At 44.8% G+C, this 24,793-nt stretch overlaps 1 protein-coding gene across 4 annotated transcripts in view; it reads right to left on the bottom strand.

The window, feature by feature from the left end:
- The window catches only part of LOC127454901 (serine/threonine-protein kinase D3-like), a 201,390-nt gene that overhangs the window by 50,133 nt on the left and 126,464 nt on the right, over positions 1-24,793 (bottom strand). For all 4 annotated transcript variants that reach the window (XM_051722418.1, XM_051722419.1, XM_051722420.1 and 1 more), the window contains exon 4: positions 1,930-2,061. In XM_051722418.1, the coding sequence (XP_051578378.1) occupies positions 1,930-2,061 (132 nt within the window). The remainder of the gene's footprint in view (positions 1-1,929; positions 2,062-24,793) is intronic.

Here is a 24,793-nt window from a genome sequence, read left to right on the forward strand (position 1 = left end):
GAACAAAAGTTTTTCATAAAGACCAATGTTCCGTCACTCTCATTATTTTAAGCTATTATGACATTTCATAATAATGTCTGTATTTCCTTAATTATGACATTTCTAATATATGTGCTGATTTTATACAGTTGCTAGTCGTAGCGTATTTGTTACAGTTCATGTCTGGGTCTATAGAGAGAAGGTTATAACCGCTATGGAAAATGTTGGCAGTAAACGGACACAAAACCAGCCTCTTCAAACTGCAATGTATTTAACGGTTTCATAATTTGATTAGTATCTAAAAACGTAAGTGCATGATAACATCATGGTTACTTGCGTAACCTCTGTTCCCTGATGGAGGGAACGAGACGTTGTGTCGATGTAGTGACACTAGGGGTGACTCTTGGGAGCCTGAGACACCTCTGGTCTTTGATAAAAGGCCAATGAAAATTGGCGAGTGGTATTTGCATGCCACTCCCCCGAACATACGGGTATAAAAGGAGCTGGTATGCAACCACTCATTCAGGATTTATGCTGAGGAGCCGAGACAAGGTCTGGCCATTTCAGCGGGTAGTTCAGCGTTGTGGCAAGAGGGACACAACATCTCGTTCCCTCCATCAGGGAACGGAGGTTACGCAAGTAACCATGACGTTCCCTATCTGTCACTCACTCGACATTGTGTCGATGTAGTGACACTAGGGGTCCCTATACAAAACGCCGCAACTGGCTGAACTGTGTTAGTGAACTGGCGGTGTGTGATGGGCAGACAACTGTGTGCCTCGTAGCCAGCGCACCAGGCCGACAGGTAACCTCCCCCAACATAGTTATGAGTGTCGAACGGCCCTTTGGGGACAAGTCGACAACCCAAAAGATAGAGACAGGCTAGCCCAGTCGTGGCCTCTTTTCCCCTTCTTTTTTTCCACTCCCTAAAAAAAAAGGGGGATTATCCGACTGGGCCGACCAGGTCTAGTCGGTGGGTGTCCCTCCCAAGGGGAGGACACCGCGGAGACCACATCTTGCCCAGAGAGAGGGCGGATATTTAAGTGGAAAAAACGTCACATGGTCTTGCCGATCATGTGGAGAAGTCTCATGGTAGGTCCTACCCAACGGGGGAGGAGTTACTACAAACATGGAGACTGTGGCAGAGGGGCCTCTGCCCAAGGAAGATACAGTTTGCCTCGTAGCCAGCGCACCAGGCCGACACGTAATCTCCCCCAACATAGTTATGAGTTTCGAACGGCCCTTTGGGGTGCGAGAGCACCAGGTACCTGTGTGCACACAACACATCCCAAGAGTGAGCTAGGATTAGCCACCCGTGAGATAGTTGAGGATGCGAATGCCCACTTCCCTTAGCGGGGCAAGGGCTGCCTCTGCGACCTTCATGAAGATGTGAGGGAACAAGGACAGACCGAAAGGGAGGATATGTCTGACCCTCGAATGCAAACTGCAGGAAGGGTGTGTGTTGAGGTAGAATCGAGCTGAAATGCGCTGTCAGATCCAGCAGAGGTGAATGAACAGTCATGGGAATTCAGCTCAGTGAGCATGACCGTTCGGCTCCGAAGAGAAAATCTGAATGAGTGGTTGCAAACCAGCTCCTTTTCTACCCGTATGTTCGGGGGAGTGGCATGCAAATACCACTCGCCAATTTTCATTGGCTTTTTATCAAAGACCGGAGGTGTCTCGGGCTCCCAAGAGTGACCCCTATTGTCACTATATCGACATGAGTGACAGATAGGGAACTACTGGGCTAGTATTTAATATATCTGGCAACTTCCCAGCTTCACCGCAATTAACATTGGGAGTATTTGTTAGATATCGTTGATATCTGTTACATCGTCCTTACCAGCCCTAGTTGTGAACAAGCATGTTCTTGATGATGTGCATTTTAATTCTGTGCAACACAACTGAATATAATTCTTATAGAAAATGTGTGTACAGTGTGTGTTGTACCTTCACATTTAAGGCCCTGTCGTACGAGCCCCCAAAGCATCTCACCGCAGTAGTCACAGAAGGTTGGTGCCTTGTAGGAATGGACATAAAGCGCATGAGGTCGGATCTGGAAATCTTCCACTGTAGCTTGTGCTGCAATTAGAATGCAACTTAAAGGAAAACTCAGGTGAAGAATGGATGACAAAACAAAACACTTAAGAAAATAATATAAAATGAGAAAAAAAAGAAGAAGAACAAAATACATTCAAAACATTAGTGAACAGTACCAGGATAAAGTTACTATTGATTCAAGTGGTCATTATTTCATAAAATTTTCCAACAATGAATAATGAAACTACTTATTTGATACACGTTTTAACAACAGTGAAACCTGCATTTCAGCCAGAAGACCATAGAATGATGGAAGATGTTAAGTTTGATCTACTTTTCAAGGACGTAAACAATAACAAAAGAATTAGAATGTTACTGCGCATGTCTGGCACTAACGCATTTGCGGTAGCAGCATTTTTATATCCCATTCCTGTCAAAATAAAATGACTAGCACATACTTTTAGAGTCTTGCTAAAAGAGAACAAGATATTTGCAAGATATTAAATATTAGCAAAAACTGAAGAAAAAAAACAATGAGGTGTTATTACCGGATCCTTTAAATAAGACTCTGAGTCAACCAATTTTCTCAAAGAACATACGTTTACCTTAAGTGACTTATACCAAGAGTGTCTACGCAAGAGAGGCGATGAAAAGGTATCACAGTTTGGATGCTTACAGTTATTTTCTCAGCGTCAAGGTCGGGAATATTGGATCACTCCTGTTATAATCAATGAAGCTGTTAATGCTGCGAGCATGTGACTTGAAGACAAGGTAAGGGTTTTCTTTTAAAATATGTAAAAAAAAAAAACCTTTCCTTGTGTGTCTCTTTTTCCTGTGGTAGCTTCTATACTACTCCAACTACTCTAAGAACTTGGCAGTGCGATACTGCATATATTGTTGACTTTTGTATGACAAATTGCTTGTTAGGTTCCTCATTTGTAAGTCACTTCGGATAAAAGCGTCTGCGCAGCTGACGATCTATAGTCACTTTTAGAGCCCGTAAATAAATACTCTGACCTAATTAGCCAGTTAAACTCTACCTATCAAACTTGCTATTAGTTGGCAAAAATGTTGTTCACCTAGCAGAGACAAGGTGTGTGTTACCGTTGTTAGTACTGGACGTATCTATACAGCCATCCATCTAGCAGTTCATGCATCCATTTGTGGTTGCTTTTTCGGAAATCTAAACACTTAAATTTTTTGTTAGTTCCAGGCATCTAGGGAACATCCAGCCACCGAACAACATGGTCCAAATTTTAATAATGACATTCTACAGTCATGTTAACTTTATTCCGTTAATTGCGTTAAAGACACAATGAATAAAGTGTCTCCCGCTGTTGTTTTGAATGAGTTTGACAAATAGCCGTAAATGTTCAAGGAACAAAGACGTCACATCCTTACACCGACAAATAGCCCTTCAAATGGTCTATAGGCCTAACCACAGACGAAACTACAAAGGGTGTCCTTTAGTTTGATTCAAGGTGATTTACTAATGTGACTCAGACTGTAGTGTCTATTAAATTAGTGCAAATATAATTTGAACAGTGGAGCATGACCTTATCTGGATGATTCATGAGGTATGAATCAGAAGTTGACTAAACAATTTAAATATAAGTTAAGTTACTTCATGCATGTAACAAGAATGAACAGTTTGTGGTTTCACTTTACTTGATTGGCTGACCTGAGTCTTCTAAGTTGTAAGTGTATATCGAGCACTAAAACTGTATTTTCACTAAACTGTTAAGAGTAATATTGTTCTTAATGGAGTCAAAGGCTTAGTCTAATATAAACAATTACAGTTGCTTTGGTAAGAAAGCATCTGCCAATAGCACAAAATGCACTGCTAAAACAAAAGTAGAAGGTCAGGAAAGGTTTGGTGCTTGGCAAACAGTGTGTTGTCTCCTGCTTCTGATAAAATACATTACACAGCGTATTCTAACTAGCAAAAAGAAATAGTCTCAAAAATTTCTTTCACAGTGCCACAGTTGGATGGCACTTCTTAAAATATGAGTTTTTGACGGAAGTTACTCCAAAGAATTCCAATATTTTATCCTTTCACACTTTTTGACATAAGACCAAAACATTGAGTAAGGTCAGCATGACACCCAGCATTCTACAAAGTGTGTGACATCAATCAAATAAAGGACCAAATTCACTTTCTAGTGAACGTTCCTAGGAATCTAACAGGGTGTGAGGGATCAGTTTAGCCATCTGGGATGGAATGATGAAGAATATAGCCTTGTAGAGAACAGAGTGAAGTAATTAAATTTGACCATGAAAGTTTAATAGTTCCCTATCTGTCACTCACTCGATGCTGGTGTCGATGTAGTGACACTAGGGGTCACTCTTGGGAGCCGGAGACACCTCTGGTCTTTGATAAAAGGCCAATGAAAATTGGCGAGTGGTATTTGCATGCCACTCCTCCAAACATACGGGTATAAAAGGAGCTGGTATACAACCACTCATTCAGATTTTCTCTTCGGAGCCGAACGGTCATGCTCATTGAGCTGAACAGCACTGTTCATTCACCTCTGCTGGATCTGACGGCACATTTCAGCGGCTTCTCCCTCCTCTGCACTGGTGCACTGCAGAGAACGCCCCTGGGCGCTTCGGCAGAAAAACTAGAAAGTATATTTTCTGAAAGAGCGTTTTTCCCCTCTAAAAGAGTATATTTCTCTAAAAGAGCGCACACATGGAACGTCTTTTTAAAGACGCGTCTTTCTAAAGATGCCTTTCCGTTCGTGTGTTATTCCTGGTTGCGCTGGACGCGACCCACACGGAGGCAGCGTTTATGAATGGTTCATGTTCTCACTGCGAGAACATGACCATGGCAAAGTTGCGGTCGCGGCTTGCTTTTGTAAGGAAGCAAGCCACCCCAGCGGCTCCCCGCCTTGGTCCTCCTACCTACGGGTATGAGGTCAGCGCAGTTAGCACTGGAGGCGATTTGGGGACCTCAATGGGAATCGCCTCCGCCGGGTATCCCCCGCGGACCTCCTATTCCCCAGCACGCTCGTCTGCCCCAATCGGGCTTCCGGATGAGTTCACCATCACACGGCGAGTCTGGCTTCTTGTTCAAGGCCCGCAAAGATGATGAGCTCTCGAGCGCTGCATCGGAGAGCGGGCTTGTCCAGTCGGATGCAGAAGCCTCAGCTGGGCTTCCCCCTTCGGGGACGCTCGCCCAGTTACAGGCCGATGCCGAAATGACGGACATGCTTTCCCGGGCAGCCGCGAGCGTCGGGCTAGAGTGGAACCCTCCGCTCTCCCCTGAACCCTCGTGGCTTGATGATTGGTTTCTGGGCTCGCGGCGCCGCTCAAACCAGCCACGCCCCGCTCCAGTACCATACTTCCCAGAGGTGCATGAGGAGCTGACGAAGGTCACGGCGCGGTCTCTCGGGCGGACGATGGCCACACTAGTGGTCCAGGAGCGCCACTGTGGCTCAACCTGGTCGAGATGGGCGCGGCCGACAAGACACGGTTCCTTGCTGCACCCATTTCCCAGGCGGGCCTATTCGGCGACACCGTTGAGGACTTTGCCCAGCAGTTCTCGACGGTAAAGCAGCAGAAGGAAGCAATCCGGCACATCCTGCCCCGGCGCGGCTCAAGACCCCGCACCCCATCTGCTCGTCGCCAAGGGCGTCCCCCTGCGGTGACTGCACCGGCTCCGCCGCAGCCCGCCCCTCCGGCCCGGCCCTGGCGTGGAGCCCACAGCAGGAAGCCGACGCCACCCGTCTCACAGCCGGCACCGAAGAACCCACGGAGGTCTTCGAAGCGCCCCTGAGATGGGCAACCCAGGGACGAGGGAACCCACTCACGTGGAGCTGGTAGAAAGACAAAATCTTTTGTTGCCTTTTTGTTTGATTTTGACGCATGCCCAAGTGGCTGCGGCACCCAACAGTTCAGCAAAAGAGCGGCTTCCTTCCTCCCTGGGTCATATACCCGGTGTGTACGGTCGTCACCACGACTACCGTCCACGGGCTTTATCTTGCAGGATTGGCCCGCCCCTGAGCGCCCAGCTGTGGCACAAATCCACCCCCGATGTGACAGCCTCCACGGGTCGTGAGGACAGGCCTCTTCCTCCCCCGTCCCAGGCTGTTCCGGGGGTGGTCACAAGGAGCCAGGTAAGTGCTTCGATGTCCCTAGACTCAGCACAACCACGACGTGCTGTGGCACCTCGCGCTCCGCCCCGCCACGAGGCCCCACCTGCCGGTACGTCCGACGACGTTGTCCCCTTGGTCCCCATCGCACGGAATTTGGACGCATGGTTTGCGCTTCCCAATCCATCGCGGTGGTTGATCTGGACCGTCCGACTCGGCTACGTGATTCAGTTTGCCAGGCGCCCACCCAGGTTCAGCGGTATTCACTTCACACCAGTCAAGGGCGAAAACGCTGTTACCCTGCACGCGGAGATCGCTACCCTCCTACGGAAGGGCACGATAGAACTTGTCCCTCCAGCCGAGATGAAGAAAGGGTTTTACAGCCCCTACTTCATCGTACCGAAGAAAGACGGTGGGTTGCGGCCAATCTTGGACCTGCGAGTACTGAACCAGGCTTTACACAGACTCCTGTTCAAGATGCTGACGCAAAGACACATTTTAGCGAGCATCCAGCATCAAGATTGGTTCCCGGCGGTAGAACTGAAGCACGTGTACTTTCACATCTCGATCCTTCCTCGACACAGACCCTTCCTGCGGTTCGCGTTCGAGGGTCAGGCGTATCAGTACAAAGTCCTCCCTTTCGGCCTGTCCCTGTCTCCTCGCGTCTTTACGAAGATCGCAGAGGCTGCCCTTTCCCCGTTAAGGGAGGTGGGCATTCGCATTCTCAACTATCTCGACGACTGGCTAATCTTAGCTCACTCTCGAGACATGTTATGCGCACACAGGGACCTGGTGCTCTCGCACCTCAGCCGACTAGGGCTTCGGGTCAACTGGGAAAAGAGCAAGCTCTTCCCGGTTCAGAGCATCTCTTTTCTCGGTTTGGAGTTGGACTCAGTCTCCCTGACGGCGCGCCTTACGAATGAGCGCGCCCAGTCGGTGCTGGCCTGTTTGAAGGCGTTCAAACAGAAAACAGCGGTTCCACTGAAACTTTATCAGAGGCTCCTGGGGCATATGGCATCCTCGGCGGTGGCCACCCCGCTTGGGTTGATGCATATGAGGCCGCTTCAGCACTGGTTCCAGACTCGAGTCCCGAGACGGGCATGGCGCCACGGGACACATCGCGTGGCCATTACGTCGGTCTGTCACCGTCTTTTCAGCCCTTGGACCGACCTCTCGTTTCTAGGAGCAGGTGTTCCCCTAGAACTGGTCTCCAGGCGTGTCGTGGTCATGACAGAATGCTTTTTGCAATGGGTACGCAGCCACCAGCCTCTGGACGGGTCCGCGGCTGCATTGGCACATCAACTGCCTCGAGTTACTGGCAATTCTGCTCGCCCTGCGGAGGTTCCGGCCGTTGATCCAGGGCAAGCACATGCTAATTCGGACAGACAGCACGGCAGCGGTAGCATATGTCAACCGCCAAGGCGGTCTGTGCTCCCGCTGTATGTCACAACTTGCCCGCCGTCTCCTCCTCTGGAGTCAGCAGCACCTCAAGTCGCTGCGAGCCACTCATATCCCGGGTAACCTCAACACTACAGCGGATGCGCTGTCACGGCAGGTTTCCCTCAGGGGAGAGTGGAGACTCCACCCTCAGGTGGTCCAGCTGATTTGGAGTCGATTCGGTCAGGCACAGGTGGACCTGTTTGCCTCCCAAGAATCCTCCCACTGGCCGCTCTGGTATGCCCTCACCGAGGCTCCCCTCGGCATAGACGCGCTGGCACACAGCTGGCCCCCTGGCATTCGCAAATATGCGTTTCCCCCAGTGAGCCTACTTGCACAGACTCTGTGCAAGGTCAGGGAGGACGAGGAGCAGGCAAATTCCCCTGAGGAAGGACCTTCTTTCTCAGGGACGGGGCACCCTCTGGCACCCGAGCCCAGACCTCTGGAATCTCCATGTCTGGTCCCTGGACGGGACGCAAAAGACCTAAGTGGCCTACCATCCGCGGTGGTAGACACGATCACTCAGGCTAGGGCCCCCTCTACGAGGCGCCTGTATTTCTTTAAGTGGCGTCTATTCGCTAAGTGGTGTTCTTCTCGACACGAAGACCCCCAGAGATGCGCAGTTGGATTAATGCTTTCCTTCCTGCAGGAGAGGTTGGAAGGGAGGCTGTCCCCTTCCACCTTGAAGGTGTACGTTGCTGCCATAGCAGCACACCACGACGCAGTTGACGGTAAGTCCTTAGGGAAGCACGACCTGATCATCAGGTTCCTAAGAGGCGCCAGGAGGCTGAATCCCTCCAGACCGCCCCTCGTTCCCTCATGGGATCTCTCCGTAGTTCTTCAGGGCCTACAGAGAGCCCCCTTTGAGCCTTTGCAGTCAGTCAAGCTTAAGGCACTCTCCCTGAAGACTGCCCTCCTGACTGCACTCACTTCCATCAAGAGGGTAGGTGACCTGCAAGCGTTCTCTGTCAGCGAAACATGCCTGGAGTTCAGTCCGGGCTATTCTCATGTGATCCTGAGACCCCGACCGGGCTATGTGCCCAAGGTTCCCACCACTCCTTTTAGGGACCAGGTGGTGAACCTGCAAGCGCTGCCCCAGGAGGAGGCAGACCCAGCATTGGCGTTGCTGTGTCCGGTGCGCACTTTGCGCATCTATTTGGATTGCACGCAGAGCTTTAGACTCTCTGAGTAGCTCTTTGTCTGCTTTGGTGCACAGCGGAAAGGAAGCGCTGTCTCCAAGCAGAGGATCGCCCACTGGCTTGTTGATGCCATATCTATGGCATATCTCGCCCAAAACATGCCGCCCCCGGTAGGGCTACGAGCCTATTCTACCCGTGGTGTAGCGGCTTCTTGGGCCCTGGCCAGAGGTGCCTCTCTAACAGACATTTGCAGAGCAGCGGGCTGGGCAACACCCAACACCTTTGCAAGGTTCTACAACCTCCGGGTGGAACCAGTTTCGTCCCAGGTAGTGGCACGCAACTTAAGCAGATAAGCCCGGGATAGCCGGCCGGGTATATCGCTTGCACATAGCGCCTTCCACCTCCTTTTGAGCTGAAGACGTGCACTGTTAATTCCCAGTAGTGTTCACAAAACTTGTTCCTGGTTGACTTCCTCTGAGCCCTGTGGCAGTCGAGTTTTCGGAGAGACTCACTGCCGGCCCAGTACAAGCGCTAACTAAGAGCCCGGTTCTGGGGTAGGTGCTCCACATGTGGCGGTTCCCTGTAAGACTAACCCCATGCAATCTATATCTTCCGCTAATTCGTTTCCCTGCTGGCAAACTGCATCTTCCTTGGGCAGAGCCCCTCTGCCCCAGTCTCCATGTTGTAGTAACTCCTCCCCCATTGGGCAGGATCTACCTTGAAGGCTCTCCACATGGTTGGAAAGACCATGTGATGTATTTTTCCACTTAAATATCCCCCCCTCTCTGGGGCGAGGTGTGGTCTCCGCGGTGTCCTCCCCTTGGGAGGGACACCCCCAGACTAGACCTGGCGACCCAATCGGATAATCCCCCTTCTTTTATAGGGAGTGGAAAAAGAGAAGGGGAAAAGAGGCCACAACTGGGTTAAGCCTGTCTCTATCTTTGGGTAGTCGACTTGTCCCCAAAAAGGGCCGTTCGACACTCATAACTGTGTTGGGGGAGGTTACGTGTCGACCTGGTGTGCTGGCACTCAGCAAGTCTGCCCACCACACACCGCCAGTTCACGTAACACAATTCAGCCTTGTGGCATTTTGTATAGGGACCCCTAGTGTCACTACATCGACACCAACGTCGAGTGAGTGACAGATAGGGAATGTCATGGTTACTGGTGTAACCTCCGTTCCCTGATCGAGGGAACGAGACGTTGGTCCCTCCTGCCACAACGCTGAACTACCCGCTGAAATGGCCGGACCTTATATCGGCTCCTCAGCGTAAAACCTGAATGAGTGGTTGCATACCAGCTCCTTTTATACCCGTATGTTCGGGGGAGTGGCATGCAAATACCACTAGCCAATTTTCATTGGCCTTTTATCAAAGACCAGAGGTGTCTCGGGCTCCCAAGAGTGACCCCTAGTGTCACTACATCGACACCAACGTCTCGTTCCCTCCATCAGGGAACGGAGGTTACACCAGTAACCATGACATTACCCTGACACACAGACATCAAACAACAAAATAAACCCAAAAATCCACCATCTTGTGGATCTTGTTTTGACCACAGCCGTGGAGAAAACTCACACTGTGATGTTAGGACACAAACCAATTGAACAAAGAATCTAAAACTTCACATCTAAGCGGGTAGAGTGACACAGTGAGAAAGAGAAAAAAGTGCATACCTTCTTAAACATAAAAAAAAAAATCACATGGCAGGCAGCAGTCCAGAGCGCTGGAGCACAGACTCATAATGAGCCATTCATGAAGACACTACATACATTATGATAAACAAAGAACCAGCATCTCAAAACTCATCTATTAGTCTTCAGGCAGAGGATCATAACATGGTTAATAAGCTCTAGTAACGGCCTAGGAATCTCCTACTGCCAAATTAAATTACATTTTGTAAAATAAAAGCAAAATAGAGTAGGCTAATTCTACTCTTTTGGAACTACTTAAGTCATCCTCAAAAACACATTTTAGAAGTAACAGAAATAAAGGCTGTCAGCCATGTTTTTTTTTTGTTTTTTTTTTTACTGATATCTAGTATAAATATTGATATAAAGATCAGATCTTGTTGCATGCAAAATGCATTCAGAGAAAGCTAACCGTTCATTTATATTCATCTCAATGGCAGTTGCTCGGCTGGTGCATGCCCCTTGAAGGGGAATACGGGAAGAGGACGTTAATCGAAAAGTCTTTCTAAATGAAAGTGAGCAGCTGAATCACTTCAAAAGGCACCCTTTCAGAAAGCGGTTAGCATGTTACACTAAGCGAGCAAAGACTGCAGATTTTGTTCTATGACATAAATCTTTTACAACTTCTGAAATTGGTCTCATACGGCAAAACCGTACAGTGTGCACAGGGTTTAAGACAGCAGATCCTGTCGACACACTATCTCTGACAAAAGCACACAGTGATGAGCGTCCTGCTGTCTACTGCTCTCCACGGCTCTCCCAGTTTTTTCTCAGCAGAAGCAATACCATCAACTACTGCAACAAAAACAAACTCTTGCCTTTGAGATGAGCGCCAACAAAAAGCTGCTCTCTCCTCCTGAGGTTTTTTTTTTTGTATGTTTTATTAGCATAGCCAATGGACGCAGGGAAAAGGCAGACAAGATGATATTGAGTGTCAGTGTGTGAAAGCACATTTGTTTGTTTTTTTCTAAACTAATCTGTTCAGGTACCATATTCAAAGTACAATGTTCAAGCACAACTGCCTAGCACTAAAAACAGCTGAAATTATATGTTCTGTATACTGTATGTACGCCTGTGTGTTTTCTGTGAATGGTATCACAGGTTTCAAGAACTTATATTAAGGAGTGGATGAAAATGAGCCTTAAGGCACACCAAATGTGAATTTTCAGCGCGATTTATCACCGCAAGCAAAATGTTTAATCGAAACAATGGATTCCCAATGAGTCATTCTCACCTGGAGCGAACATTTGCGCCGAATCGCCGACGACAAAGTGAAGCTTTTTTTACGGTGAGTGTGTCGATTTTTTTCTCCGCCCCATGAAGAAATACCCTGACCAATAATAAATAAGCTTTAGATCACGTGTCAGAAGCCGTTGCAGTTACCAGAACCAGAGCAACCTGTTTTGACCACTGACATTAAACAATGAAGTAACTCGAGTAAAAAATCCTGAACCAGCAGTGAGGATGTGTAGTTAATTTGCATCAAATGCCTTAAAAAAATAAAAATATATATATATATATATATATATATATATATATATATATATATATATATATATATATAAAAAATAAAAATAAAATATATATATATTATATATTATATATTATATACTCATAAGGGTTCTCCATCTTTGCCTTTGTATCACTTTTTTAATAAACAACCTTACGGATCTTAAGTGTTTTTCTTCGTCAAATATTATTAATATTAATACTATTGCTGTGACTTGTAGTACGCTCTGTGTGCCTTTGAATACCAAAAACAAAATAGTTAATGCTGTGCTATTTTTTATAGTCGTTAACAGCCTGGTTGTCGTTAACTGTATTAAAGTATCTACACTGGAAAAAAATATTTTGTGGTGTAGTAAATATAGCAGAAAAGAGTAAGTATTTTCTAAATTGAAGAAGTTAGTTTAAACATGATCTTGAAAATATTAAGTAAATTCTACATTAAAACATGTAAAAATTAATAATCTAGCTAAAAATTAAATATTATTTATGATTGTTTGCTATTAATCCTAAAGTAGAAAACCATTTCATATTTATTTGCTAATTTGAGTAAATTTCACTGGTAAGTAAAGTAAATTTTACATAACTTTTCAAAGCTGGTGTTCCCAGCTTGCACTGGGCTTGAATAATTAATGAACTTGCATGGTTTCACTGTTTGTAAGTTTATTTACATCGTTTTTATTGTTAATTTTTTTAAATATTTGGTAACTTTTTTTTTGTGCAGTCTTAAGTAAATTTTCTACTCAAAATTACCCATTCTTGATAAAAAAAATAAAAAAATATTATCTGTTGACTTTCACTGTCATGGTGTTTTGCGTACCAAGTGTTAAGGTCTGTGTGCTCTGTAACTTATATCTATCACCAGTGCTGCAAGGTGATCTAGTCTCTTAGACTACATAGCAGGCATTAAGTTTCCCTGTGGGGGCTTCCATATGTTAAAGGTGTCATGAACTGTTTTTTTTTTGTTTTTTTTTACTGTTCTCTGAGGTCCACTTATAATGTTTTCAAGATTTTTACATAAAAAAACATCATAATTTAGAAGTAATTGGCTATTTTCTGTCCTGTTTTGACCACCCTCATCGTAACACACCGTTTGAATAGGCGTGGCGGATTGTGCACTCGGAAGTAAACACCCACTGGTATGATTGGCTAACAGTTTTGCATATTTAAAAAACATTTGCTTCTATGATTAGGTCCCAAAGTTCCAAAGGACAGCTGTGTGCCCACCGATGTAAACTTCTGCATGTATGTTTGACAGCCTTCATCCTTCATAGATGGACGCTGCTGTGATTTAGGTTAAAAACGCATAAATACTCAGTACATATCAAACAATCTGTAATAACAGACAAAGCAATAGTGACCACGTAATAAAAACAGTTACTCACACTTGTGTGGTGCGACATTACGGTCGGATCCAATATAGTCGGCACAGCATCGTCTTTTAGTTTCAATCTTTCTGAAAATCCTGCGTCGAATTGTGCCTTGTTTGTAAACGAATCTGTGGTAAAATGAAGTGAACAAAGGACCAAGTTCTTACTGACGCAGTCTGGAACATCATTAAAAATAAAGTTCATCCACTCTTTCCTAATGTTGGGATCAGAAGGAAGGCAATGCAGTTTTTCCACAACTTGGCAATGCACAGCATATTGTTGTCTTCGGAGGCATCTTTATCGTTTGGTTTCTGCGTAGACCTGCGTTTGCTTCTCTCGTTATTTACCTACTACATGCGTGAATCGGTGGGCAGGGCTAAACAGGCAGTGATGTAGAAGCAGGCGTTGATCTTCTTCTGCGGAAGCGGTGTTTAGCCACACTATTACTTAATAAAGTGGCACATTCCACATCCTGTCGTTTTGGCAGACTGGCTTCAATATAAGCTGTTTTTAGACTAACAAGAAAGTTTTGAGTTCTGAAACTTACAGGATGTTTTTATAGTACAATGACCTCTTATATGTCAAAAGATAAATGGAATTTTGATTTCTCAGTTCATGACCCCTTTTAGTGGTACATGATTAAACATCTTTGAAAGGAAAAATAAAAATGTATCATGTTCTAATAATATGTTTATTTAAATTAAAAGTGAATTCAAGCACCATGTATAACATATAAGTCAAAGTTATTAAGTTTACTAAAATGTTTAAGTTAAATGTGCTCAATCACTTTAATCAATATTATGTCATAAAGTTAAATTGATTTTACTTAGTTTTATACCATTAAGATTTACTTAGATAAACTGTATACAAAAACTTGCTACATAAAAATTAAGTAAATCTTACTAGTCATTTTTTTTCAGTGTAACAATGGGTCAGACTGAAGATGGGTTATGTTGGGTGAGATCTGTTTTATTGCTTGCACTCTTGGAGCATTTAAATTTCATCACGTTTAACTAGTGACATTTAGGATTTTGAGCAAATATAACACATGGTAGCCTAGATGTACATGGCAATAAGATACAGTCAAACATATGTTTTAACAGTCATTATGAGTGTGCATTGCACAGTGCTTTTTAAACAAATGCACTCAACACAAGTATATACAGTATGCGGCAGTTGCATATAAGCAGTGTTTTTTTTTTTACACTCGATTCTTTCAAATCACCCCTCAGACTGTGTATGCATGGTAATACTGTCGGTCAACTTGTCCAGCAGGCGAACTGAAATAGTTTGTGAAGTGTCTCGAAAGTTTTCTTTCTCGTTGAGCAAATCAACAACACACCCGTCATCACTGCTGCAGCTTGTAGAGAAATCAGTTTTTATTTATTTTTTATTTTTTATCTGTTCGCTAGAGAATCGTTTGCTATTCTTGTTTGTTTTGCAGACTTGTTAAGTGGTTATTTCTTCTCACTCAGTGACGGTGATTGGCGGAGAGCAGATCAGCTCAAAGGTGCTTTGAGCCACACACCGTACCGGGGTATAATTCCTTGTCGTTTAGCGCCACCTGTTGTAAAGGTGTGAATGTGCTCGCTGCAAACATTCCCGTCACTTTCTATGGGAAAGGGCCACTCACCAGTGATAATCGCGTCACGTTTGGTGTGAAAAGGCCTTTACACTGTAGATCGCAACAGTTTGGTCCGAGAAGTAAAAATCTCATTTATTTTTTTCCACAGAGGATTTAATTATTAACGATGATCTTATGACCCTTTAAAGACAGACCTACCGTGAGCTCCAAAGTTGTTAATCGAGGTCGGTATATGCTTCTACTGAAGCCAACAGTTCGCATTACAGTATTTCAACTGCATTTTCTTTTTTATAAATCATTTAATAGTGGAATTCCTAGTGAAGAACTACACTACCCATGATCCTGAGGCAGAAAATCCACCAATCAGAGATTCGCAGCAAACAAACCAGCATAAAATTGGTTTTACATGGGAAGCGATGGGCAGCAATAATACCCCCTACTGCCACAGCTCAGATACTGCATCTTTGAGGTGATTACTGTAAATATTGTATGACGCATTTTCATAAGTCATTGCACATAAATAAAATGTCACTTATTACTTCATAAAATGTGTTATAACTATGAATATTGGAATATCATATTATAACATCAAGGTTTAATAGCTAAATAATGTAATTGTAAGTATTGATGGCATCTTGCCACTTGTCTCCACATTTGATAATTTCTGCATTTTCTTCAATGACTAAAGAAACAGACATTTCAAGACTGGACTACTGTAATGCTTTGTTGGCTGGCCTCCCAGCAAACACAATTAAGTCACTGCAGATGGTCAAGAATGCAGCAGCACATCTGGTCTTCAGTCAGCCAAAAAGGGCTTATGTCACCCCACTCTTGATTTCACTTCACTGGCTACCTGTAGCTGCCCACATCAAATTCAAGACTTTGACTCTGGCCTTCAGGACAGTCAATGGAACCGCACTCTCTTACTTCAATTCAATTCTCCAGGTCTATGCTCCAACTCGCTCTCTGCGGTCTATGAATGAGCGGTGCCTTGTGGTCCCATCACAAAGAGGCTCAAAGTCTATTTCATGATTGTTCACTTTCTCTGTTCCTCTGTGGTGGAATGAGTTTCCAACCTTCTCACGATCTGCTGATACCATCTCAAGATTCAAGCTGAAAACACATCTGTTCTGCGAGCACTTAACCAGTCCACCCTAATTGCACTTACTATTGAACTTAACTTGTACACACACACACACACACACACACACACAAACTCCTTCTCTGTCTCTCTTCTGCGCTAGTGCCTATACTACTCCAGCCACCTTGTTTTGTTGTTTTTGTTTGTTTGTCCTGTGTTCTCCTGAACATTCAACAGCTTATCCCAGACAGTCTTTTCCCTGTTTTTGAATATTCAGATGTTTTGCTAGACATTTTAGTTGGAGGTGCGGCTTTGTTGTTCAGGAGACACAGACGACGAAGACGAGCCGGTGCACTGGTCAAACTCCGTCGGTGGGGCTTTCGAACAACACTGCCGAGCATTCATCTTGCAAATCTCCACTCTCTTCCTAACAAAACGGACGAACTACATATCCTCACCCACACAAACAAGAACTTTTCAACCTCTGCTGCCTTGTGCTTCACAGAAACCTGGCTGAGTGAAGCCATTCCGGACAGTGCGTTACATCTGCCGGGCCTCCAGCTGTTCAGAGCGGATCGCATCGCGGAGTTAACGGGGAAATGAGAGGGGGTGGAACATGCATTTACATCAGTGAAATTTGGTGTAAAGATGTAACAACATTAAAGAGAATGTGCTGTCCTAATTTGGAAGAGCTCTTTATTTATTTATTTATTTTTTCCCCTTTTTCACCCAAGTTGGAATGCCCAATTCCCAGTGCGCTTTTTAAGTCCTCATGGTTGCGTAGTGATTCGCCTCAATCCGGGTGGCGGAGGATGAATCCCAGTTGCCTCCGTGTCTGAGATCATCAACCCGCGCATCTTATTACATGGCTTGTTGAGTGCATTGCCACGGAGACATAGCATGTGTGGAGGCTTCACGCCATCCACCGCGGCATCCGCGCCCAACTCACCACGCGCCCCACCAAGAATGAACCACATTATAGCGACCACGAGGAGGTTACCCCATGTGACTCTACCCTCCCTAGCAACCGGGCCAATTTGGTTGCTTAGGAGACCTGGCTGGAGTCACTTAGCATGCCCTGGGATTCGAACTAGCGAACTCCAGGGGTGGTAGCCAGCGTCTTTTACCACTGAGCTACCCAGGCCCCCCGGAAGTGCTCTTTATTAACTGTAAGCCGTTCTACTCGCCGTGGGAGTTTTCCTTGTTTATTCTGGTGAGTGTGTATATCGCGCCAAATGTGTGTTTGAATGCGGCGCTGCAACAGCTGGCTGATCAAATCACAGACACGGAACAACAATACCCGGACTCAGTTATTATTATTCTTGGGGATTTTAACAAAGCAAATCTCACACGTGAACTGCCCAAATACAAACAGCATATTACATGCCCCACCAGAGACAAGAACATACTGGATCATTGCTACACAACAATAAAGGATGCATATCGCTCTGTCCCTAGAGCAGCTTTGGGACTCTCTGATCACTGTCTGTCACTGATCTTCTTCCAACCTACAGGCAGAAATTAAAATCAACCAAGCCAGTAGTAAGGACTGTAAAGAGATGGACCAATGAAGCAGAGCAGGAACTACAAGCCTGCTTCGATTGCATGGATTGGAGTGTTTTTGAGGCTGCAGCCACAGACCTGGATGAGCTCACAGATACTGTTACATCATATATCAGTTTCTGTGAGGATATGTGCATTCCTACTAGGACTTATTTAAAGTTCAACAATGACAAACCGTGGTTTACAGCAGAGCTCAGGCAGCTTCGTCAGGCCAAAGAGGATGCAAAAACGAGTTTTCAGCTAACGACCCTGCATCAGTGTGGAGTGGCATGAAACAACTCACAAGTTGCAGGACTACTACCCCTAACCCTGTGGTGGACCAACAACTGGCTGATGACCTGAATGTGTTCTGCAGATTTGAAAGGCCCAATCTCACACCCCACACCCACTCTGTCCTTCACTTCACACAAACACCAACACCTCCTGCAACCCCCCCCCCCCCCCCCCTGCTACTCAACCTGCACTTAAGATCTGTGAAGATGATGTGAGCCGTGTCTTTCGGAAACAAAAGACGAGGAAAGCTTCAGGCCCAGATGGTGTCTCACCAGCGTGTCTTCTATCCTGTGCTAAACAGCTGGCCCCCATCTTCACACAGATCTTCAATAGATCACTGGAGTAGTGTGAAGTCCCATGCTGCTTCAAATGCTCAATCATTATTCCTGTCCCAAAGAAACCAAAAATCACAGGACTTAATGACTACAGACCTGTCGCCCTGACGTTGGTGGTCATGAAATCATTTTAGAGACTGGTGTTGGCCCACCTGAAGAACATCACTGGACCCTTTCTAGATTCCCTTCAATTTGCTTATCGAGCAAACAGGTCTGTGGATGATGCAGTCAACATGGGATTGCATCATATCCAGCAACATCTGGACAGACCAGGGTCATATGCAAGAATCCTTTTTGTAGACTTCAGTTCGGCTTTCAACACCATCATCCCAGCTATACTCCAGAATAAATTACACCAACTCTCTGTTCCCATGTCTATCTGTCAGTGGATTACCAGCTTTCTGACGGACAGGCAGCAGCTTGTGAGACAGGGTAAACTCACTTCCAGCACCTGTACAATCAGCACTGGTGCCCCCCAGGGATGTGTGCTTTCCCCACTACTCTCCTCAACACCAATGACTGCATCGCCAAGGACCCCTCTGTCAAGCTCCTGAAGTTTGCAGACGACACTACTGTCATCGGCCTCATCCGAGATGACGATGAGTCTGCATACAGAAGGAAGGTTGAACAGCTGACTGTCTGGTGCAATCAAAACAACCTTGAGCTGAACACGCTCAAAACGGTGGAGATGATTGTGGACTTTAGGAGGAATACCCCAACACTGACCTCCCTCACCATTCTAAACAGCACTGTGGCAGCAGTGGAGTCATTCAGGTTCCATCAGGCGCTGCTTCTACTCAGTTCTACAGTTCTACTCAGCGGTCATTGAGTCTGTCCTCTGCACTTCAATAACTGTCTGGTTTGGTTCAGCTACAAAAGAAGACTACAAAGGACAATTTGGACTGCTGAGAGGATTATTGGTTGCCCCCTGCCCCCCCTTCAAGAACTATACACTTCCAGAGTGAGGAAAAAGGCTGGAAAAATCACTCTGGACCCCACTCACCCTGCCCACTACCTTTTTGAACTGTTGCCTTCTGGCCCACACTTCAGAGCTCTGAGCACCAGAACCGTCAGGCACAGGAACAGTTTTTCCCTCAGGCTATCCATCTCATGAACAGTTAAATTGCCCCATTGAGCAATAACTATGTGCAATACACAGTTTAGTCTTTTTTTATATTTATCCAACACATCCAACCTCTTCTGCCATTTCATTCCTCTGGAAAAAATTTGCACTGTACATAACAGATTTGTATTTGCACTGTACATAACAGATAACAGATTTGCATTAGATTGCACTACGTATGTGTATGTGTGTATGTATGTGTGTATGTGTGTATGTATGTATGTATGTGTGTGTCTGTGTGTGTATGTACGTATGTGTATAACTATTTTGTATTTTTTATTATTATCTATGTCTTGCTGCTGTTTTTGTATTGTTTTTGTTTTGTTGTACACTGGAAGCTCCTGGAAGCTCCTGTCACCAAGACAAATTCCTTGTATGTGTAAACATACTTGGCAATAAAGCTGATTCTGATTCTGAATGATGCAATTTTATTAAATAAATGTACTGTCTGCATATGCTGCGTGCTTAACTGTGAATGTGTGAAGCCACTCATATGCTAAAATCACCACACTAAGAGCATCACCCAAGCTGTGTATGTTTTAGTAGATGACAGACCCAAGCACTTATTATCTGTGAAGACACAAGTTCCATACGGCCATACTGTATTAAAAAACACGTATTTTTTACATTGATGTTTAACTTTTTAATTCAAAGTATGTTAAATATGATATTATCCATTTTTGATGTGGTATCGAAATTTGTATCGTAATAACCCTAGTCCTGACAAATTATAACTGGGAAACACTTGGGGTTAAGGGCTTTACACAGAACTGACTTGGAATTAGCCATGCATATTGTGTTTATTTCCAGTTTGGGACACTTGAATGTGTGTGTTTGCCACTTAGTGAGGAGGATGTGAGTTGCAGGTGTGCTGTACAGCTCCCCTGTGAACACACCACCAAGAGAAAGATCAATCCACATTGAGCTGACCTGCACAGGATGTACAGTACAAACCATTATGAGCGGGAACAAAGATGAGCTGAAACCTCAGTGACAGTGGCCTACTGTAGTAAAAGACAGCAGAACTGGATAGTTTTGCTCTCTCACACATGTATCTGAAAACATCTTCACAAAATAACTTGAAAATGTCAAGAATTGATCTTGTGAGACACTTTGTTCACTTGTTATCAACTAAACAGAACTCTTGAGCCAAACATAATTGACTATAAATCTTTCAATAAATTGTTCTGTACATTCAACATGTGGGAAAATTTTGAACATTTATTACTATAGGTGGCCTTAGGGGAACTGACCTGCCGGTGTTAACAGACATTTAAAGTGCTCTTTGAAAAGAACCACCTGAGGTCCACATTGACTAGATTAACATGGGCCCCTCCATCTGCCACACAGGTGCCACAACTGACTACAACCCAATCATGAAGTAACTGTTCTGCTCATCTATGCTTTGCTGAATGGCCTACATAGTACAGTTTTAAATTAATTTGTAAAACATGTTTTTTTTAATTGCCATACTTCCTGTGAAGGACTTCACCACCCACAATCCACAATCTTTATACAGTAGAGCTCAATAGTGAATGGCACCTTTCTCAGTGGCCCGCTGGGCTTCAGAAGTATATTTCTAAATTATTTTTCCACAGGCATTTAAGAAAATTCGTATATAAAGAGTTTCAACAAACCAAACCAACCAGCTCTGATGAATTACAACATTGCAACATTTTATTCGAAGCAAAAGAAATAAGGCTATTTAAAATTATACTACTGCACTTCAGAGGTTGTGATTGAACTATTCATGCCATAAAGCATTGTGAATAATGTAATAGAATCAATATAGTTTTTTGTCTCTTTTAAAAAAAAAAAATACATATTTTTAGCATTACACCCAAACTGCTGAGAATGTTTCACAATTCGAGAGAAATGGATGTGAAACACACACCTTTCACATGAGTTGTGTGAGATATCGGATGTTGATATTCCGATATCAACATCCTTTCCCTTTTTTTGGACTCAAGATGGCACCGAGTATGGCTGCTGCGTCGCGAGCTCCGACACAACATTGTAGTGTTTTGTTTGTTTTGTTTACATTTCTTATGTTTTTTGTCTTGGATGTTGTCTGCCTTATTGTCTACGACAGACAAACACTTTTGGACATTGGTTCTGCAATTACACACCGTAAACCGGACTTCAAATTCCTCAATGCCGACACGCTGTTTACAAACACACCAGCGGAGCCCTTTGTCTGGGCAGCCCAGCTGCGAAAACACAAAAGGAAAAGGGGAAACAGAGCCGGCGTTCTCATCAGAGTAATACGTCGTGCAAATCGACCAGTATTCTATTGGCAAATGTTCAGTCTCTAGACAACAAGCTCTGCGAGCTGAGAGCGCGGATCTCTTTCCAACAAGAGATGAGGGACTGCTGCATTATCTGCCTTATGGAAACTTGGATGTCTGCTGAGATTCCAGATTCAGCCATTGAACCTGAGAGGTTCTCCGTGCACCGAGCGGACAGAGCGAAAGACCTCTCAGGTTAAAGCAGAGGTGGTGGTGTATGTTTTATGATCAACAAATCCTGGTGTGATCAGGGGAACGTACATTCTATCAAGTCTTTCTGCTCTCCTGATCTGGAATTCCTCATGCTTCTGTGATGACCATTCTGGCTACTGAGGGAATTCACAGCGGTCATTATCACTGCTGTGTACATCCCGCCACAAGCCGACACAGACTGGGCACTCAAAGAACTGTATGGGATTATAAGCAAGCAGGAAACTGCGCACCCTGAGGCCGCGTTCATTGTGACCGGGGACTTTAATAAAGCCAGTTTCAAATCAGTCGTACCAAAATACCACCAACACATTAGTTTTAACACACAAGGGGACCGGGTTTTGGACCATTGCTACTCTCCCTTCCGGGACGGCTACAAATCCCTCCCCCGCCCACCATTTGGCAAATCGGACCACTCTTCCATTCTGCTTCTGCCCGCTTACAGGCAGAAACTGAAACAGAAAGCACCCAAGCCAGTTAAGCCCTCCAAAAAACAGAAAAAATCAGAACAGCAAAACATCAGTACAGGAACAAGATTGAAGGACAGTTCAACACCACCAACTCTAGAAGCATGTGGCAGGGAATTAATATCATCACAGACCTTAAAGGGAATAAAAACTCTGCCGTGAACACTGCTGCCTCTCTCCTGGATGAGCTAAATACATTTTATGCTCATTTCGAGGGAAATAACACCGCCCTCACGGAGAGAGCTCTCACGGCCGAAGCTACAGGGGTTAGTTCACTCTCCGTCTCTGTAGCGGATGTAACCCGATCCTTCCGACGTGTGAATATCCACAAAGCCGCGGGTCCAGACGGCATTCCGGGCCGCGTCATCAGAGCATGCACGAACCAACTGGCTGGTGTTTTTACGGACATTTTCAACCTTTCCCTTTCTTTGTCTGTAGTCCCCACATGCTTTAAAACATCCACCATTGTGCCTGTTCCAAAGCAATCCAAAATCACTTGCTTAAATGACTGGCGTCCTGTTGCTCTGACCCCCATCATCAACAAATGCTTTGAGAGACTAATCAGAGATTACATCTGCTCTGTGCTGCCTCCATCACTAGACCCATTGCAGTTTGCTTACTGCAACAACTGCTCCACTGATGATGCCATTGCATCTACAATACACGCTGCTCTCTCCCACCTGGAAAAAAGAACACTTATGTGAGAATGCTGTTTGTAGACTACAGCTCAGCATTCAACACCATAGTGCCCTCCAAGCTTGATGAGAAACTCCGGGCTCTGGGCTTAAACAGCTCACTGTGCAGCTGGATCCTGGACTTCCTGTCAAGCAGACGCCAGGTGGTTAGAATGGGCAGCAACATCTCCTCATCACTGACCTCAACACTGGAGCCCCGCAGGGCTGTGTTTTCAGCCCACTCCTGTATTCCTTGTACACACATGACTGTGTGGCAACACACAGCTCCAATGCCATCATTAAGTTTGCTGATGATATGACAGTAGTAGGTCTGATCACTGACAATGATGAAACCGCCTACAGAGAGGAGGTGCACACTCTGACACACTGGTGTCAGGAGCACAACCTCTCCCTCAACGTCAGTAAGACAAAGGAGCTTGTGTTGGACTTCAGATGAAGAGATAGAGAACACAGTCCCATCACCGTCAATGGAGCATCAGTGGAGAGAGTCAGCAGCTTCAAGTTCCTGGGTGTCCACATCACTGAGGAACTCACATGGTCCATCCACACTGAAGCCGTTGTGAAGAAGGCTCATCAGCGCCTCTTCTTCCTGAGATGGCTGAGGAAGTTTGGAATGAACCGCCACATCCTCACACGGTTCTACACCTGCACTGTAGAGAGCATCCTGACTGGCTGCATCTCCGTCTGGTATGGCAATAGCACCGCCCCCACAACTGCAAAGCACTGCAAAGGGTGGTGCGAACTGCCAGACACATCATCGGAGGTGAGCTTCCCTCCCTCCAGGACATATATACCAGGCGGTGTGTGAAAAAAGCTTGGAGGATGATCAGAGACTCCAGCCACCCGGGCCAAGGGCTGTTCTCACTGCTACCATTAGGCAGGTGGTATCGCAGCATGACCCGCACCAGCCGACTTCATGATAGCTTCTTCCCCCAAGCAATCAGACTTTTGAACTCTTGATCTCCCACGATCAAAATACATCAGCACTGCACTTTATTACTCTTATATCTCACACAGGACTGTTATAAATTATATTATTATTATATTATATTCTCTCTTAACAACACGCTGGCAACTTACTATCAACCGACAGCCTGAATGTCAATACAGTACAATACAACCTACTGTACATTTTATATATACTATATATACTTTTTTATTGTATAATGTGTATTCTATATTGTGTGTATTGTATACTGTACATTGTATGTTATTATTTGTATATTGTGTTATGTGTAATTATGTGTATATTAGATTTTTAAATTGTGTTGTAAATCTGATGTTTATTGTAAATTGGTATATGTCCCATCACTGTCACGACTACTATGTTGCACGGAACTGCACCCAAGAATTTCACACGCTATTGCACTTGTGTATATGATTGTGTGACAATAAAAGTGATTTGATTTGATTTGGGATGCTTTACATGGATGCTACACTTGACAGAAATGGCTGGGGGAATGATCAATGACAATCAGTGGACGTCTTCTGTTGTGTTTTCTGTCAGAAGCAAGATAATTTTGTCAAAATCATATAGCATTTGAGTGCATGATAATTGTTTCCCACCACTGGGATTTTAAAACACCAGTAAACACACCTATTCATGACATGCCATTACATTTTATTGCATATGTCAGAGCTCGTTCTGGGAGAGAGAGATAAGAAAAACTGCATTACTGCATTATTTAAAAATAAAAGTTCAGTAGTACAGGTTTAGTTAAAACACTTAACATGATTTTCTTACATTTCCCTTATGATAAACACTATTTACTGCCAAAACAACAACACTAATCCAATGAGAAATACACTATTTTCATGTTAAGCCTTTTCTCTCCCTTTCTCTCTTCTTCCTGGTCATTGTATTAAAGTGTTTTTCATTTTAAGTTTAGTAGGGGACGGTCACACTGAACGCGTTTTT

The sequence above is a fragment of the Myxocyprinus asiaticus genome, chromosome 17, assembly GCF_019703515.2.
Source record: "Myxocyprinus asiaticus isolate MX2 ecotype Aquarium Trade chromosome 17, UBuf_Myxa_2, whole genome shotgun sequence".
Taxonomy (NCBI): domain Eukaryota; kingdom Metazoa; phylum Chordata; class Actinopteri; order Cypriniformes; family Catostomidae; genus Myxocyprinus; species Myxocyprinus asiaticus.